The sequence below is a fragment of the Mustela nivalis genome (genome assembly GCF_964662115.1).
Source record: "Mustela nivalis genome assembly, chromosome: 9".
Taxonomy (NCBI): Eukaryota; Metazoa; Chordata; class Mammalia; order Carnivora; family Mustelidae; genus Mustela; species Mustela nivalis.
In genome coordinates, this window is record NC_139028.1 from 99,926,898 (window position 1) to 99,945,124 (window position 18,227).

Sequence of the window (18,227 nt, forward strand, 5' to 3'; positions counted from 1 at the left end):
TGAAGGAGGATCCTCTTGACTGTGGGTAACTTGAAACCTTGGGAAGTGAAACCCCAGATAGTGAAGCCCTTGTACTGACAGAAAAGCCACATCTATTTTCAGTAACTCTTAAATGCTCTATTTAAGGAAATGAAAAAATATTGACCTCAAAACTATTAGAATTAATCAGATAAGTAGAAATAAGAACTTAATTAACTGATTTTCACTTGATGGCACGGTCTTGATCATTTCCTCTATTGTGAATGTCTGAAGAAAAATTCTCCTTGTGTCTTCAAGTCCTGAGAAATCATATCTAGTACATGCTTAATTTCAAGTGTGGGGACCCAAAAATCTTATGCCTTGTCCAACTTTTCAGGTAAGGCTGTGCTTAGTTCATTCAGTTTTTATGTGGTTTTGTACAGTTTTAGCACTATGTTGTTTCACATAAACCGGCCACTGGAACGAAAGCTTCATTGTGACTGTCTGCATACCATGTGGCATTTTATAGCTTGCTACTGAGAGGCCCCTTATCTGAATTATTTTGTAACATGACTGATAATTTTTTAAAAGAAATAATCACAGTATCTCTACTACTGTTGTTTTTAACTGGGTTTTTTTTTTACTTAGCATGAGATTTAGTTTAAGTGAGATAAACTGCTAACAAACGGATCCTTGATTATTTGGAACAAGACCCACACACAAAATGGAAGCTTTTAAAACGGGGTTTGTATGAATATATACATATAGTTTAAAAGGTATTTCCCTTGGCACACCTGTATAAATGTTAACATTCCTCAATAATCTGTGTGAGGTTTTAAGTTAATTAAATAACTCTACAATTTACTAGTTGTATGACCTTGAACAAATTACTTGCCCTCTGTGCTTCAGTTTTTCATCTGTAAATTGAGGGTGTTAATCTCTTTACCTCACAGAGGTGTTTTGGGAATTGAGCAAGGTAGTATGTGCAAATCACTTAGAAGAGGACTCAGATCATAGTAAGGGCCCTGAAGAATGTTACTATTGAAGAGTTTTAGTAAAAGTGTGAGTTTATTTTTTAGCAAGCAAAGTTTTTTGATCAAAATGAACATTCTGGTCTATAATTTGTATGTTTTATGGTTTTGAAATGACTGATGTGTACTATTATTTTGATAATCTTTTCTAGGTACATCTGGCCAAATGCCTAAAAATAATGAGTGTTAAAACTATGTACATGTGTTTCATAATATGTTTTAATGAGTTAATGATGAAAACTATGTTTAAGTGTTTAAATTTGATTTTATAGAACTGTTGATATTAGCTACAGATTTAGTCTTCTGATACATTTATCTCCTCTGATAAATTTAACTCCTCTGTGAGGTAAGCTGTGTAAAGTTTTACTCTCGATATGTTAGTATTTATTTTCTCCTGTAATGTCCTGCTTGTCAATACTTACATGTTTGTATTCCTTCATAATATAAAATGCTGACCTCCTCCGTCTCCCAGAACATGTGTTTTTGGCTGACAGTCTACAGAATACTAATGATAAAAGGCCAGGGCCTTGACCTTGACCTATGAGAGCCAGTCAGCTTGCTGTACTCCACAGCTGCACAGAGCAGGGTGTGCTGTTGGTGATCACCTCCTGTCCCTGCTTTGAAGATGAGTCATGTAAGGGGGGGAGCATTGCGGATAAAGCAGTATAGATACAACAGGTTTTTGACAATAATGAGATAAGAATGAGGCACCGGTCTTAAGATCTCGGCAGATCACAAAATGCTTCTCCCAATACTTCATTCTTCCTCTTCCACTTTCTCTTTTCATGTTGGCGTATTTATTGGTTCCCATGAAATGAGTTGGGGGGATGCACGCTGACTTATTAAACATGTCCTATCATATCAACTGTGAACCGTATGGGTGGCAAGTGTTACCACCAGAGGAGCTCGATATATGGGCTTCACATTTTTGTATGGAAGCCTGATTTTTACAAGTCAAGTCCCATTTACAAAGCACTAAGGGAGTTTATTATTTAAAGACTTCTACGTCAAGCTGAATAATCATCCTTTATCTTTAGTGTAAACACGAATATTCCTTTACCTGTGTGATGTGTACTTTTGGTGGAAAAACAGTTCAAAACTCTTGCTTGATTCGTTGTGGAGCTAAGACCATCTGCAGGACAGCCACATGGTCTTTGTTGGGCTATAGACAGGATCCGTGTGGTTGGCATCTTGGCCTCACAGTTGACTAGGGCGTGTTCAGGGGTGAGAATGTTTGACTCAAGCAACGGGAGGCGAGGGTTGTACAGTGGCTGACCAACCAGCGGTCAGAAAGGTGAGTGAGGACACAAGTGTGTAAGAGCTTGGGTGCTGGGCTCGAGAGGATGGAGAGAACCATAGGAAGCCTTAGAGCTGAGATAAGGTGTGATCTGATGTACATTTAGAAAGGCGGGTCTAGTGGCAGAGGGACATGGCGTTGTGTTTTATGGTCTCTCTGTTTATTTTCATTGTACTGAAAAAAGGGCATTCACCTTGATGCGGTTTTCTGTGCAAGGCTCCCAGGTTTAGTGTCCTTCGGTGCTGCTGTGATGTCCCCTCTGGTGTATTTTGATGAATTGTGCTTCAGTTGACTGTGTTATGTTGCCGCGGCCAGGGCTCCATTTTCTATAGAGATATAACTTCTGTTGAGAACCCTGGGGTAACTTAAAAGAAGATGAAAATTGGTCTGGCTCTAGAATCTTAGAAGATTTTATGGCGACTGGACATCAAGAGAGCTAGGGCATGGGTGTCTGCTGCCTAATGTCATAACACAAGTATTGAAAATGGGTTTAGACAAGAAAGAAAACAGCCTCTTCTCATCATCAATGCTGGCCCAAGTTTTATCTCCTCACCAAACCATACAGTAGGGCCGGCTGTCCGAGAAGCATGCCTAGAAAGATCAGAGAGATTAGTGCCCCCTTGTAACCTTGGGCTTCTTCCCCCAATCTGGAGATGGTTGATGGGGAAGGCCCCAGCATCTTGTTGGCGCTCCTGTGCCACTTGATGAGCACTGAATGACCTGAATCCCTCAGATCCAGGGTTATGGCTTGGGTCCATGTGCTCCTGTGTTAGGAGGTCAGAGGATTATAAAAAGTCACGTAAGTTCTACATTCCTCCAGAGGAATCATCAAAGTGAAATATCCTGACCAGAGAAATGATGAGTCCTCACCAGAGGAAGTGGTGGTGAGTGTTCCAAAAGAATATTGGGGAAGGAATAGTAATCCGAATAGTTTTGACATATCAATTAACCTTGATATGTTATCATAGAGTGCAGCTCGGCTCTCCCAGGCCATTGTCTGAGCCCCGCTTAATGAGACTTTCCCTTAGCAGACATAAAGCTGCAGGTCAGAGTAGCCCCAGGGGTATTTAAAAGCCTTGTTGCTTGCCTTACAGTTTTGCTCTCAGATCCTTCAGGGGTGGATTTCGTCTTGTTCTTGTGCTCTGCTGAGCAGTTAAGTGCCAAGCTGGAGAGAGGGGTGGTGTAGAAGTTCTCTGTAGTTGACCCATATGGGAGGTGAATCAGCCTTCACACTAGAAGAGAGGTCCTACTAGCCGGGGCTTTATTTCCTTATGATTTCAGATGCTCCATGACTGAAATCTAACGTAAGTCTTTTTCTCCTCAAGAACAGTGACCTTCAGACAAGATATGGTGGCGTTTAGAGATAATTAAGCCTCCAAATATTGACCCAGACTCTTCTAAAATAGCTGCGGTTTTATGCCTGGAGGGCTTGCTGTCTCAGAATACTGAGAGTTGGCAAAGGAGATTGTTGTACGACTGTTGATGACTATGGCAGAAATCGTGGGCAACGGAAGAAGTCCCACAACACCAGAGGCAGCTAAATACAGGTCTGGTTTCCAACAGGCAGGACACCGAGCTCCACACCACTTCAAAGACAAGTTCTAAAACTGATCTTGCTTGCATTGTTTGTTTCGGATTTGAGGTTGCTCGTTTAAACATCTGCCAAATTCAGAATTACCTTCCTTCTCTAGGCCTAATGGTTCTTAGATTCCTTTAATGACCGTTTTAGGACCTCAAGATACTACAGATTCTTCACTCCTTTTCAGATAAATACTACCCAAGCAATACCACCCAAACCACCTATAGTTCTTACCTAGGGCTGGGAAACCTGTTCCCTCTGATGGTCCTGGATCCTGAAGCTGCTACTGGCTTAGGGGGAGAAGGTGGATGCTTGGTAGTGGCCCTGCCTGTGCCTGAATTCCTCAGGAAACCTGCAGGCTCCCGTTCTGATAAATGGGGAGAGCCTTCCAGCCTTCTTCATTACGTCTCTCAGAGCAGGGAAGGAAGCAGGTGGGGCTGTGACCCAAGGTAAAAATTTATTAACCTCCAATTACACTGAAGTACACTGAGTTTTGTTTGTTTTATTTGGGACTGGGGAGGAGTCTTAAACAGGGGATCAGCATTTAGTTTTTCCTTCATCAGATGTGCAACCGAAGTGGGGGCTTGAAACCATGTCTTGTTAGGAGTGGCTGAAAAAACTAGATGTATTTAGCATGGAGAGAGGAAGCATGACATCACACCCAGACACATAGACGCACACACCCCTAATCAAGGCCAGTCAGTTCTACCTCCTTAGTATTTTGGAAGTCAGCTCACTTCTTTTCATCCCCCATGATTCCTTCCAAATTTGAAGACCTAAACTTCTCAGTGGGAACTGCTGGAACAGCCTAACCAGCCTTTTTACACCAACTTGTCTCCCTCCAGTGCAGTCTCTGTCCCCCAACCAAAGTGATCTTTTACATGTCATATCTCACTTTCCCGGGAGATCCCTTAAGGACTTCTTGCCCTCAAGTCCTCTCTCCTTCATATGACCTCTAAGGAAGGAGCTACCTGACAGGGCTGCTGCCCACCCATCCAGATCTCCCCTTGGCTCTGTGCCCCGCTACTTCTCTGCATCCAGGTCACGGCACCTTCACTCTCTTGAACCTTGTGCCCCCTCGGGCAGTGCCCTCTCTGGAAGCTCCCTTGTCTCCCACTTCACTCATGCCACTCCTCTTTCTGTTCTCAACTGATAGTCTTCTGTCCTTGGGGGCTGGTGGGGAGCCTTCCAGAGTCGCCCAGGTCTCTCAGCCCTGGAGTTTCGTCACACACAGCACGGCTTTCCTTCACTTGGCATTTCATGTTCGGTTTAGTGCCTGTCTCCAGACTGTAAGCCCCTTGAGTGCTGGTACCGTGTTCTTTTTGTTCTCTGCCATTCCCTAGCCCTGGGCCTCACCTATGGCAGCAGGCATACGACACATGATTTTGTTTTTGATTTATTTTGTTTTTATATTTTTAAAATTTATTTGCAAGAAACAGAGACGGGGGGGGTGCTGGGGGGGAAGCAGGCTCCCCTCAGAGCAGGAAGTCCAATGCGGGGCTGTATCCCAGGACCCCAGGATCACCACCTGAGCTGAAGGCAGATGCTTAACCAACTGAGACACCTAGGTACCCCCAACAAATGCTTTTGAATAAATAAATGAATGAATTTAAAAAAAAAACACAAAACAAAACCTGTGGGGCGCCTGGGTGGCTTAGTGGGTTAAGCCTCTGCCTTTGGCTCAGGTCATGATCCCAGGGTCCTGGGATCGAGCCCCACATCAGGCTCTTTGCTCAGCAGGGAGCCTGCTTCCCTCTCTTTCTCTGTGCCTGCCTCTCTGCCTACTTGTGATCTCTGTCTGTCAAATAAATAAATAAATAATCTTTTTTAAAAAAGATTAAAAAAAACCCTGAGAATCCTCTTTCTTTGGGAATAAGGAACCCACTTATTGTATGTGGCCCTAAAAGGCTGAGCTTAGGCCCATTGTTGGTATTTACACTCAAGGAAATTGTGAGAACTTTGTAATCTTTGGATCGGCCAGAAATGGGATGGGCCAAAGGTAAGTTCCCTTTCTGATTCTAGGCCAGAGTTTGCAAATCCAGAGTCTGGGTTGCGTGCACCCTATCAACATATCTCAGTTGGTTCAGGCAGTGTTTCCAGAAGTGGGACGTCCCACACTCAACTTCGCCTGGGGAAGATCTGAAAATGAGGGAACGCAGACCTGAACTGCTACATGCCAGGAAGGGGCAGGTGGGGCCACGGAGTCGTGAGGCCCTCCCTTTCCAGCTCACCGCAGTCCCCACTAACCCCTGCTGTCTGGCACGCTGTGCTCCTTTATGTCACCTGCCCGGGCCTGTCAGGCGTGTGGGTTTGCAGTCCCCTGTGCATTAAACGTCGGCCCTTCCGTGTACTCAAACTGCATAACTGCTTGATGAGTTGAAAGGTTAGAATGGTTTTAACCCAATCAGTCTCCCCTCTCCCTATTATTATCTGAAATCAAAGCACTTGGAGTGCATTGCATGATTTCGAGAAGCTATTTTTTTCCTACTCCCACTGCTGTGTGTTCATCGTATGTGGCTCAGCCAGAAGTGTGAATGCTATGCCTGGCCCGTGGCGTAGGTAATAAAGGTTTGGATGGATGAAAAGCCCAGGAGAAGCATTGGTTGCCTTTTTCTTGCCGGCATTTGCCTTTGGCATGTGACATGGTACCAGTAGAGGGAGCCCTCCAATAATCTGGAAATCCATGAGAAGAATCTCTGTTCATCCCTCTGATCGTATTTAATTTAGAGATTATGCTAAGAATGTATTCCTCCACGCTGCCCCAAGAATTTAAGTTAAGGACACTGGGAAGTTAATAAATTGTGGGAAAGGAGAGTATGACCATCAGCCCTCACGCCCACCTGGGACTTTTTAGATGAAGACATTCCAAGTTAGTCTCTAGAGTCTTTTTTAATCCTTTTTGAAAGCCGCTATCATTATGCTCCTAAAAATTTCCAAATAATTGGGTACATTTAGCCCTTAGGGTGTCATAGTAACAGGGCTTCCTCAGGCATAACTACAAAATGATGGGTTTGCCAGACGGCCTGGCAACCACTCTTTGCATAGCTTTCATCTGTGAAAAACGAGTGCTTGGAGATTGGTTCTAAAGTTCTTCCCAGCTCAAAGCAAAGCTAATTTATAATGCCTTATATATGGGTGAAAATGTAAGAATCTCTTTGAGAACTTCAGAAATTATTTTCTCCTCCTAAAATCTCTTTTGAGAAGTCAACTTATTTGGGGGAAAATTTAAGTAATGGAAATTCTTAGCATGTCATAATATGCCAAAGTTGGAAAGATGGTGATGGTGGTATATATGTTCTTTAATTTTTTGTTTAGAGGTAAAGATTATGGCTTTAGATTCAATATTATCCATTGGCATGCAGCCCTCTCTGTTCTGGAAAGTTCTTTTATTTTTCTTTAGTTCAATTATTTTAACATACATCAAAACAACTTATTATGAAAGGAAAAACTTTGTGTTTTTTTTATGTTATACTTAAAACATTATTAAAGAGGAAAATGAAATAATACTTGGAGATCTCAAAGCCCTCAAAAGTTTTTACCTGATTAAGCTTTTTACCCCCTGTGCAGTAAATATTGCTTTAGTCATACAGGTGACATTCTAAGAATTTCTAATGAAGTTGTATTCTTGGGACCACAGAGCTCAAATTACACAGTTTCTAAAGGAAATATGTGCTGTGCCATTCCAGCATGACTTCCAATGAGTCACCCTCTAATTTCTTCCAAACAGGCATGGTGTAACATCATTGTTACATAATTTATGTGATTCTTTTCACTATCAGACTATGATATTTTAAATCATTGTTAATGATTCCGATTGAAAACTTGTTTAAGGCATTTATATCTCCTTTCTTCTAATTTGTATGAGTTCATGTTTCAGTTGCTTGAATTCAGATCCTGTTTGCTCCAAGCAGATTTCTCTGGGCAAGAAGGCAGGGCAGATGTGGACAAAGTGGTGATTTGTGATGACCTAATTATTTATATAAATAGCCTGGATTCTTGGGGCTTTGCCCAGATTCTAGGGTTAAGTTGTTACACTTTAAATTCTATTTATATACAATGGTGATATAGGGGAAAATATTTGCTTCCTTGTTTTACCAAGTTACCTTGAATTTTAATCTTTCCTTTTGAGTTTTTGGTTGTCTTCTTGAGCATAATACAGACTATTTTCTATGTCCTAGTCTTTACAGAAACTGACCAAACACCAGAGGTTGCATGATACAAAAATAATTTGCTTATAAAATTAAATCACTTGCATGTAAAACAATTTGCATAATTTGTATAATTTGCTTGTACAAGTTTTCATAATAAACTAAAATGCAGAGAACCCTAAATTGGGTTCCAGGAATAAAATAAAATTCCTTCTATGAGCTCTTGATTACTGATATCAGAGAAGTGAAAGAAAAAAATTATTCATGTTAATTTCTTTCCGAAATAACACTATTTGTAGGGGCTTTTCTAATTATGAAAACAGTGCAAATAATTGCTCAAAAAATGCGAGAAATATTTAAGAATACTAAGATGGTTACATTTTAATATAACATTTTCAGAGTTTTTTTTTTAGGCCAGCCAATGCATTAAGTCAGGTATCTCAGCTAAATGATCTGATAATACTGATGTGATTTTTTTATGAGCTAAAGCAGCCTCTTATTCATTTTCCCAGCCCAAATATATTCAACTGTGGTAATAAATACCAGTAAATATTTTGCTCTTGAAATTGACTATGTGTATCCCCAGAAAGACTTCTAAATTAAGCTGTCCTTGCTAAAGACTTTCATTTATTTTTGTGTATTTGTATACAGTACGGCCAGCTTGCATACAAAGTGGTGCAATATAATGTGTATTGACCTTTCTCCCTTTTATTTTAGACTTCTGGAATGTTTTGTGGTGAGGATTGATGAAATGGTCACTAAAAAAAAAATATATATATATATATATATATATATATATATATATATATAAAACTAGGAAATATCTGGGGTTTTTTGGAGAGATTTGAAGCTCTCGTTGGAGGGGAACTACTGCAACAACTTTTATCACTTTTTAGGAAGTAACTAAAGTGTTTGCTCTACACTTTTGAAAACAACTTCGGGCACCTGGGTGGGTCAGTGAGTTAAAGTCTCTGCCTTCAGCTCAGGTCATGATCCCAGGATCCTGGGATTGAGGGCCACATCAGGCTCTCTGCTCAGTGGGAAGCCTGCTTCTCCCTCTCTTTCTATGCCTGCCTCTCTGCCTACTTGTGATCTCTGTCTGTCAAATAAATAAATAAAATCTTTAAAAAAGAAAAGAAAACAACGTCAACACGGGAAAAAACAAGTTAGAAACCATATTTACTGCTATTTTTCTAATATTCTTAGCCACTGAACTTATAAGTTATGGTAACCTTACTTTAGCAGTATCTTAAGAGGAACAAAAAATTTCCTGGTACAGCAATTATCACCTGCAGATGGCCTAAAATTAGCATATTGAGTTAACTCCAGAAACAGCTTGTGAGCTGTGAAATGGAGTTCAGATAGATAGTGAGATTTCACAGAAACACTTGGTATATGGTATAAATAACCAGATATCAAGATACCAATCGGTGCATACAAAGTAAAATGAGACTTCTAATAGCTTAGTTAAAATATCCTATGTAAAACTTGATGTCAAAGAGAATTTTTAAAAAATTTAATTTAATGTGAACATAGTGAAGCCTCTCTTTTGCTTATGCATAGAATTTTAAGAATTATTTGTATACACATATAAGAAAAAGGCTTGAAGTCAAATTTATGATGAATTAGGATCTGATTAGGAGAAAAGAGAATTTAAGAACAGATGAAGGCATTTATCAGGTTGATAAAAGCATGCAGATTTCAAGTTAACTTTTCTTAGGCTTTTTGGTGGTGTTATTATTTGGCAGATCAAAAAAAGATGTTCCCTTCTGTGACAAGGAGAAATAGTTTAGAGCCAGAATTTAAAAGGAGAAGCCAGTGAACAATGCAAAAGAATTTAATTTTTCATGAGAGGACTTGATGGATTATTTGGTCATTGGACATTCAACAAGTATTTCTGGCCCTTTAATAGCTAGGCATCAAAAATACTGCTTCTTCCTTCCTCTTTGTGTTAAGTCACTTAAACTTCTTGAGGGTTGGGTTTTTAAAAAATATTATTTATTTATTTGAGAGAGTGAGAGCGAGCAAGCACATGTGCACAAGAAGGAAGAAGAGCAGAGGGAGAGGGATGTGCTGGGTGTGGAGTCCAGTGTGGGGCTTGATCCCAGGAGCCTGAGATCATGACCTGAACCAAAATCAAGAGTTAGACGTTCAACTGACTGTGCCACCTAGGCGCCCCTAAACTTCTTGAGTTTTAATTTATGTGTATAAAGGATACATTTTGGTGCTGGTTTCAGCAGCACATACACTAAAATTGGAATGATATGGAGATTAGCATGGCCATATGCAAAGAGGACCAGAAATTCATTCACCGTTCTATAATTTTGATGTTAACTTACTGTGGTAATCCTTTGCAGTATATACATAATATCAAATCATTATGCTCTACAGCTTAAACTAATATAATGTCTTATGTCAGTTATTTCTTACTAAAACAGAGAGGGGAAAGGTATATTTTGAATATGTCCCCATACATCGAAGACCATCCAGAAAATATTTAATGTTTAGCTATTGATGTAGTTTTATAAGTAAGATTCTATCTTATGGGATGTTATTTTGTCTCTGATTGTGGATAATTTTTTGCCATTCAGAAAGGAAACATTTAATGTATGACATGCACACAGTATAAGGGAAAAAATAGCTCCCATGTATGCATTTCTATTTCTTCGATATCCCAGCTAATGTGATTTTTTTTTCTTTTTAAGATTTTATTTATTTATTTGACAGATAGAAAGATCACAAGTAGAGAGGCAGGCGGGGGGGGGGAAGCAGACTCCCTGCTGAGCAGAGAGCCCGATGCGGGGCTCGATCCCAGGACCCCGAGACCATGACCCGAGCCAAAGGCAGAGGCCTTAACCCACTGAGCCGCCCAGGCACCCCTCGTGTGGTATTTCTTAATGGATTATATTTAGGAGAGTAAGTTTATGTCTTGGAAAAAAAATCTGAATTAAACTTTACAACTCTGTGCAACCACTTGTTAATAGTCAAATAGTTCTGAGATCCCTGGTCAGAATAAAAGAATATAGACTTTGCTATATTCTTTTAAAGTCTAAGACTATAGACTTTGCTGGCTGTTTTCCAGGTTGATCATTGTCTACAAATCCCATCCTTTCTCTCTTTGTGTAGGAGGGCCAGTTGGCGGCTACCTTAGTGAACTGAAGAGTTAGCTACTCTTCAGTTAACAAGTCTCATTTCATGCACATGTGTACGTACATGCACAGATGCATGCACATGTTACGCACACGCAGGCACACCTCCCTGCCATTGGATGAGAATGTCTTTATTATCAATCTGCTAACCCTGTTTCTAGTGGTCTCAGGTCTTGGAGAACTGAATGCTCACTTCTCTCCATGGAGTGCTTGGGGACCTCCTACATTAGCTAACCATTATGGTCCCCTGAGGAAATGTGCTGAATAAAAAATGTTTTCAGATTTTGCTAGGAATGCATGTAATATATTCTTACAATAAAATACTCTATGATGGTTAATATGCTTGAAGTACGTCTGTTTGCACTAGCATGGGAAGCTGTCCGTGAAGTGGTACGATACGCAAATTGCGTGACATATAGATAACAGGATGCTCGTGAATTTCTTTATAAGCTCCGTTCAACAAAGGGTTTTCTCAGTGCATCATTTCTATGGCATATATTGTAGTTTCTTGCAGCTGTTTGCCTTTTTGTATTCTATTCCTTCTACTGGAATATTTTTTCCGCCTGATGAATTCCTATTTATTCTTTCAGAACTTAAATGAAATATAATCTGTGAAGCTCTAGACCTGATTCCCCAGACATAACAAGTTTTTCTCCAAAGCATTAGGGCCCTCTGTTCTCACCTCTGTTGTACCACTCATGGTATGTCTTGTAATGATTTGTTTATATGTACATGTATTCTCTGGCTAGGTAGTGAGCGCCTATCCACCAGCCCAGGTTTGAGTACATAACGTGGTCTCGACCAAACTGAAGAATGTCTCTTTTTATTGTTTTGTGTTTCTCAGGCCATAGTTGATATGCATAGAACATTTTGAAAGCTCTTTTTTCTCCTAGGTTTGAGAAAGTAACATCCTCTGTGTTTTGTGATTCCAGCTCTTCAACTCATTCATATGATTAAGATTTTTTTTTAAGATTTTATTTATTTATTTGACAGACAGAGATCACAAGTAGGCAGAGAGGCAGGGAGGCAGAGAGAGGGGAAGGGAAGCAGGCTCCCTGCTGAGCAGAGAGCCCAATGTGGGGCGCAATACCAGGACCCTGGGATCATGACCTGAGCCGAAGGCAGACGCTTTAACCCACTGAGCCACCCAGGCGCCCCTGGTTAAGATTTTTTTTAAATTTCATTCAGGGGCACCTGGGTGGCTCAGTGGGTGAAGCATCTGACTTGGGCTCAGATCATGATCCTGAGATCCTGGGACTGAGCTCTGCACCAGGCTCTCTGCTCAGCAGGGAGTCTCCCTTTGCCTCTCCCCCTGCCCGTGCTCTCTCTTTCTCTTTCTCTCTGCAATAAATAAGTAAAATCTTTAAAAAATATAAAAAAATAAAAAGGATAAAATTAAAAAAAGGATAATTTATAAACCATAAAATTCATCCACTTTGTGTATAATTAATAGGTAAATAAATTCAGAGTTGTGCAATCGTCACCAAATTCAATTTTAGAACAATTCCATTACCCCAAGAACATCCCAACTGAGGTATTTTTCAGTATTGGTGGAACTATCCAGAAACTTGTTGTCACTTGAACTTGATGACCTCAAACTTTGTCATTATTTTTGGCTCTATACTGCCGGACATGACATGGTTAAAGGAGGCCTACATACGTAGTAGCACTGCATCCTGAAACAATAGTGCCTCCTGGCAATAAGGGACACTAATTCCTCCTCAGAGGCTTGCTGTGTGACAAGCTCTGTGCTGAGTCCATTACAAACATTACCTCGTTTGAGATTCAGAATAGAATAATCTATATTGAAAATCTTTAAAAAAAAAAAAAAAAGAGGTGGGGGGGGGATGCCTGGGTGGCTCAGTTGGTTAAGCAGCTGCCTTCAGCCATGTCATGATCCCAGCGTCCTGGGATCGAGTCCCACATCGGGCTCCTTGCTCCGCAGGGAGACTGCTTCTCCCTCTGACTCTGCCTGCCACTCTGTCTGCCTGTGCTCGCTCGCTCTCGCTCTCTCTCTCTGACAAATAAATAAATAAAATCTTTAAAAAAAAAAAAAAGAATAATCTGTATTGTAGATGCCTTCTTTATATAATCCATATGTATGTTGCAGAGAAGGAAGTAACTCGAGATCACACTGCTAGTAAGTAGAATGGCTGGGATTTGAACTTGGACCTGACTGTGTCCCACATTTACCTGAACATACCGTGGCTATATATTGAGCAATTGCAGTGTGTTCCCATAAAAAGGCACATCTTAGGAAATGTGTAGGCAAGTTTGAAGAATTATTTCATCTGAAAAGGGAGGAGGTAACTATGGTGTTGAAAAGATCAGCCCTGAAATCAGCTTTTTCTCTCACTTGGCTCCATCCAGTTGGGTTTGAGGCCCTGGGGGCATATCCTGAATTGGGTCAGCAGACCTAGAAAAGAGAAGAAACAGGGGCATGTTGTAAAAAATTATAAAATACTGAGGCCATTTGGGTTATCAACATAATCTCTGATTAAGTGTGCTTTGGGAGTTATTTGATCTTTGAGTCTTAAAATGTTACCATCGCTTGGTTTTCGTCAACACAAATGGTCAATTTTATTAGTTAGAGTAGTGGTTTGGCTGCTGTAACAGAGACCTAGCAGTGGCTTAAATAAAATAGTATTTTTCTCTCATATAAAAAGCTGGGTAGGAAATCAAGGTTTGACATAGTAGTTCCCCAGTCATTAGGGATCCTGCCTCTTTCCCTCATTGCTCTGCCCCTATTATCACACAGCTCTCAGCTTGCGGTTCAGGTGGGTTGTTTTAGCTCCTTCCACCGCATCTATCCAGCCGTCAGGTGGAGGAATGTGGCAGGAGGAGGACACGTGTTTTTCTCTCCTTTCAGGCCATGATCGAGAACTTGCATGTGTAACTTCCAATCATATCTCCTGCTATAGAACACAGAGAGCATGTGCCCCTTGTTCTGTGAAGACGACTTTAATATGAAAAACATAGACCCGTATGTAAGAAGGAGGGAGATATGGAATGCTTTAGGCCAAACTCTTTCTCTTGATATCTTTTTTTTTTTTTTTTTTTTTAATCTGGGCCAGAAGATTCGGCCAAATCCAGAAACTTCTGTCAACATGATTCCCCTAGGCTTTGAAGACACTTCTTTGTTTCGAAGTTGGCAGTGTGTCAGTCTGTCTTTCATGCGGCAGTGTCAGTTTGAACTTGTTTTTCCTGGAAAAGTATATGCAGCAGCTCCCGGCTTGACATCTGGTTTGGGAGCACTGCATACCAGATTTTACCTTGTAAAGCTGAATATATTTTCTTTCTTCAAAATATTTCTAGGAAAAAAAATTATTTTCTCATCAGAGCACTGTTTTCATTAAGACATAGTATTCAAGAAAAAACACTTAAAATTCCTGTGTTTGGCATGCGTGCCAACTTTTCTGTGACAGAGCAGCAGCATTTGCTTCTTAGAAAATTGATGATACCTGCAAATCAAGAATTCGTGTTCTAACCTCAGTACTTAACTAAGACATGGCCCTGATTAAGCCAGTGGGTGTCTTAACTGTTCTTAGTTAATAATACCTTAAAACAGAATTTGGGAGTAGCCTCTCATCATATTATATGTATTTTTTTAAGATTTTATTTATTTGTTTGAGATAGTGAGAGAAAGCAGGAACGGGGGAGCAGAAGGAGAGAGAGAAGCAGACTCCCCACTGAGTAGGGAGCCCAACATGGGGTTTAATCCCAGGACACTGGGATCATGACCTGAGCTGAAGGCAGATGCTTAACCGACTGAGCCATCCTAGTGCCCTGCATTATATGTATTTAATCAACAATTCCAAGGCCCTTTGAAAATGCAGGTGTCATTTTTCTTTGTTGTTGGTTTCAAGATATCACAGATAACCTTAACTTTCTTGAAGGATGTGTTTTACTCACAGCTAGCTAGACCAACAAGGGTAATGAAATGTCAGGATACACTTAACATTTGCCAACCTGTCACTTTGGGGCATTCTTCTAAAGGCCTTTTTGGTAGGAAAAGATCGTTTGAGCACTTAAGATTAGGAATCTTAAGGGATCTTGGTTCACCGATACTCTCTTTGATAACGTATGTCCCTTTCCAGGAGTACATTTTGGGAGACTAGAGCTCACTGTTAAGTCCTTAATTATTTGAAGATCTCTGTGCCAGTATTGGGTTTCAGGCAAGGCCAAGTTTAGCCAAGTTTCCTGAAAGTATTCCCAGTGTTAACTCCAATGATTTCATCTGATTCCTTTTTATGCACTCTTTTTTTTTTTTTAAGATTTTATTTATTTATTTGACAGACAGAGATGACAAGTAGGCAGAGAGGCAGGCAGAGAGAGAGGAGGAAGCAGGCTCCCCGCTGAGCAGAGAGCCCGATGTGGGGCTCGATCTCAGGACCCTGGGACCATGACCTGAGCTGAAGGCAGAGGCTTTAACCCACTGAGCCACCCAGGCGCCCCCTTTTTATGCAATCTTGACACAGCCAAATTTTATAGAGTATATAAAATAAACTGCTGTCTATAGAGTGGTGAGTGGTTTCGTGATTCTCTTCTGTTTTGAGAATGGCTTTTCTCCACTGTTTATCTGATGCCTGCAACCTCAGCCATCATGAATGTTTTGTTTTCTCTTTTGCAGATGACACGATTGGTGCTGCCCGGTATGGTGGAAAGGTGAGTCACGAGCACACTCACAAACACTAGAGAGACAGAGCTCATGATTATTTATAGGGAGAATCCTTTCTTTGCAAAATTCAGTAGAGTGACTAATGAACCTATCCTCCATGTCTTAGCAACAGAGTAATGTGCCTGGCGAGTCACACGGTAGAGCATGAGTCATCTGGTGGCGGAGGCCTTTTCCACTTGATTCCCTTTTTATTTCCCTCTCCAGGGTTGTGGTGGTTCCTTTAGATCAGGATTAAAAAGTCTGCCTGAGTCACCATCACCAACTCAATTGCCTGCTATTCTGAGGGGGTGGACAGAGTTCCTGGGGTATTCCCGGGAATGCCTTCTTAAAGCTATATGCTCTCAGAACTAAAATCAGTGGAGTTTCACAAAGCAAGACCCCATCTTCTGGTTGTTTAGTTTTTAAGGGGTGAATGGATATATGAGGAACTTAGGTATGTTATAAAATGGTTATAAGATGTCAAACCTACCTTTGGAACAGAAACCCACACCGTGGAGCCCCCTTTGTGTTCTGGCTTGGGAGGGGTTCCCCTAGAATATGTTAGATGTCTTCATTTTCATTGAGAAATGTGTCGTAGAGTTTCTTCTTGAAATAGCACAAAGTGTAAAATTGTAATTAAGCTCTGTTTCTCCCTTGGAAAAGCCTGAATGATGCCTTGGCTTTCAAAAGAAACCTGTTGAAAAGATCTGGGCTTGCATCTTGAGTTAGCTTGATCGTTTGCTAAATTTAGGGCTTCACAGTCATCCTTCCTCTGCAAAACAGCTTTGAGTTTGGAGGAGATCCAAAAGAATCATAGCTTCGGAAAGGGCCTAGTCCAAAGACCCTACTTTGAAGAAACCTCTGTGACCAGCTACAGGCAAGGTTGACAGCTAATGTTTGTTGAGAACCTGTTACGTCCCAAGTGTTGTACTGAGGACTTGATGTGTGTTAACTCATTTAACTTCGATAGCCTCCCACCATTGTACAGAGGAGGAAGCGAGGTTAGGAATCCATTTTGTTTGGCATCTACAGAGATTGGTGGAAAAACTCCTTCTTTGCAGTTTTTGTTTGTGATTCCATTTTATATGAAGTTTGGTATATTTCAATTCCTGTAGTAAAATTTCCCTCTAAATACTCAGACTGCTTCGTGTTGGTCGACCGTGAGAGTGTGCCTCTGATGGTCAGATATGGAAGTGAACAGACAGTGGTCTAACCGGACAGAACCCTAGATTACAGAGAATTGGGGCCGACAGGGTAGAACCCTGGAGGGATGAAGTAAGTCATGGCCATCATCCTAATCCAGTTTCGCTATCTGCCAGTGACTCGGTATTAATTCAGGACAGTAAGTCCATCCATTAAAAATGAAATACTTAAAAACCACAGAAGCATTGGAAAAGGGATTTTTGAGTGTGTTGGTGAAAACCATATCAAAAAGAGATGATTGTTGTGAAGTAATCTTGCAGATCATAATGGATTTAAATAGTCATGGAATTCTCATACTGTAATTAGTTGAAACCAGTCCCACCCTTATTTGATAGAAAGTGAGTCCCAAAGAGATTGAGCACTATGAAGCTTCATGATTCGTTAGTAAATGATACAGACACAGAGTGCCAGGAACTTCACTCCTATCTTTAGAGACCTGGCAGCCTTGACTGCAGTTATAGCTAGAGCACCTAGATAAAAACCATGCAAAGAAGAGGAGCCATTCATTCAGCAGGCACTCACTGAGTAGAGTTTATCATGGAGCCATTCATTCAGCAGGCACTCACTGAGTAGAGTTTATCATGGAGTATACAGAAGACGAAGCCGATCTTTGCCTTTAGGAAATCAAGTTGATTTTAAACTAAATTTGAGAAATGATCTGGTGGAAAGCCGTCATAGGCTGTGGACTGAAGCTGACACCGTGAGGGTGATCGTGGCTCTTGCTAAGAACTGGTAAGAAATATAAGTGGACTTTATCCATCAGTACTTTTGGTCAGAAAAGGGAACAGCGAAGTCCACTCGAATTAAGAGTTACTGGTTCTATTAGTTAAAGTAAGCTAACTGCTGCAAGAGACCATCCCAAGATCTCCGTGGCTTGCCACTCTAAAGGCTGACTTTCTTCTTCTGGGTACATGGCCAGTGTGGATCAGTGGTTGAGGCTGTGCTCTACCCAGCCATTCAGGGATCTCAGACTCCTTCTGTGTAGGGGCTGTTCTTCCCTTGGATCTAGCAGCTCTCCGCTGCGTTTTCTGCATCCAGCTAGCAGGTGAGGGAAGAGCGAATAGGATGACATTATGGGAGGTTTCATTGGGCCAGGCCAGGCCTGGAAGGGGTATACATCACTTCTGCCAGCAGTTCGTTGTCTGGAACTCAGTCACAGGCTACCACTAACTGCACACGAGGCCAGAAATGTTGTTAGCTGTGTG

At 41.0% G+C, this 18,227-nt stretch overlaps 1 protein-coding gene across 1 annotated transcript in view; it reads left to right on the plus strand.

The window, feature by feature from the left end:
- Positions 1-18,227, plus strand: part of HSD17B12 (hydroxysteroid 17-beta dehydrogenase 12) — a 161,556-nt gene that overhangs the window by 120,465 nt on the left and 22,864 nt on the right. Inside the window, exon 7 of the mRNA XM_082684042.1 lies at positions 15,793-15,827. Within this exon, the coding sequence (XP_082540168.1) occupies positions 15,793-15,827 (35 nt within the window). The remainder of the gene's footprint in view (positions 1-15,792; positions 15,828-18,227) is intronic.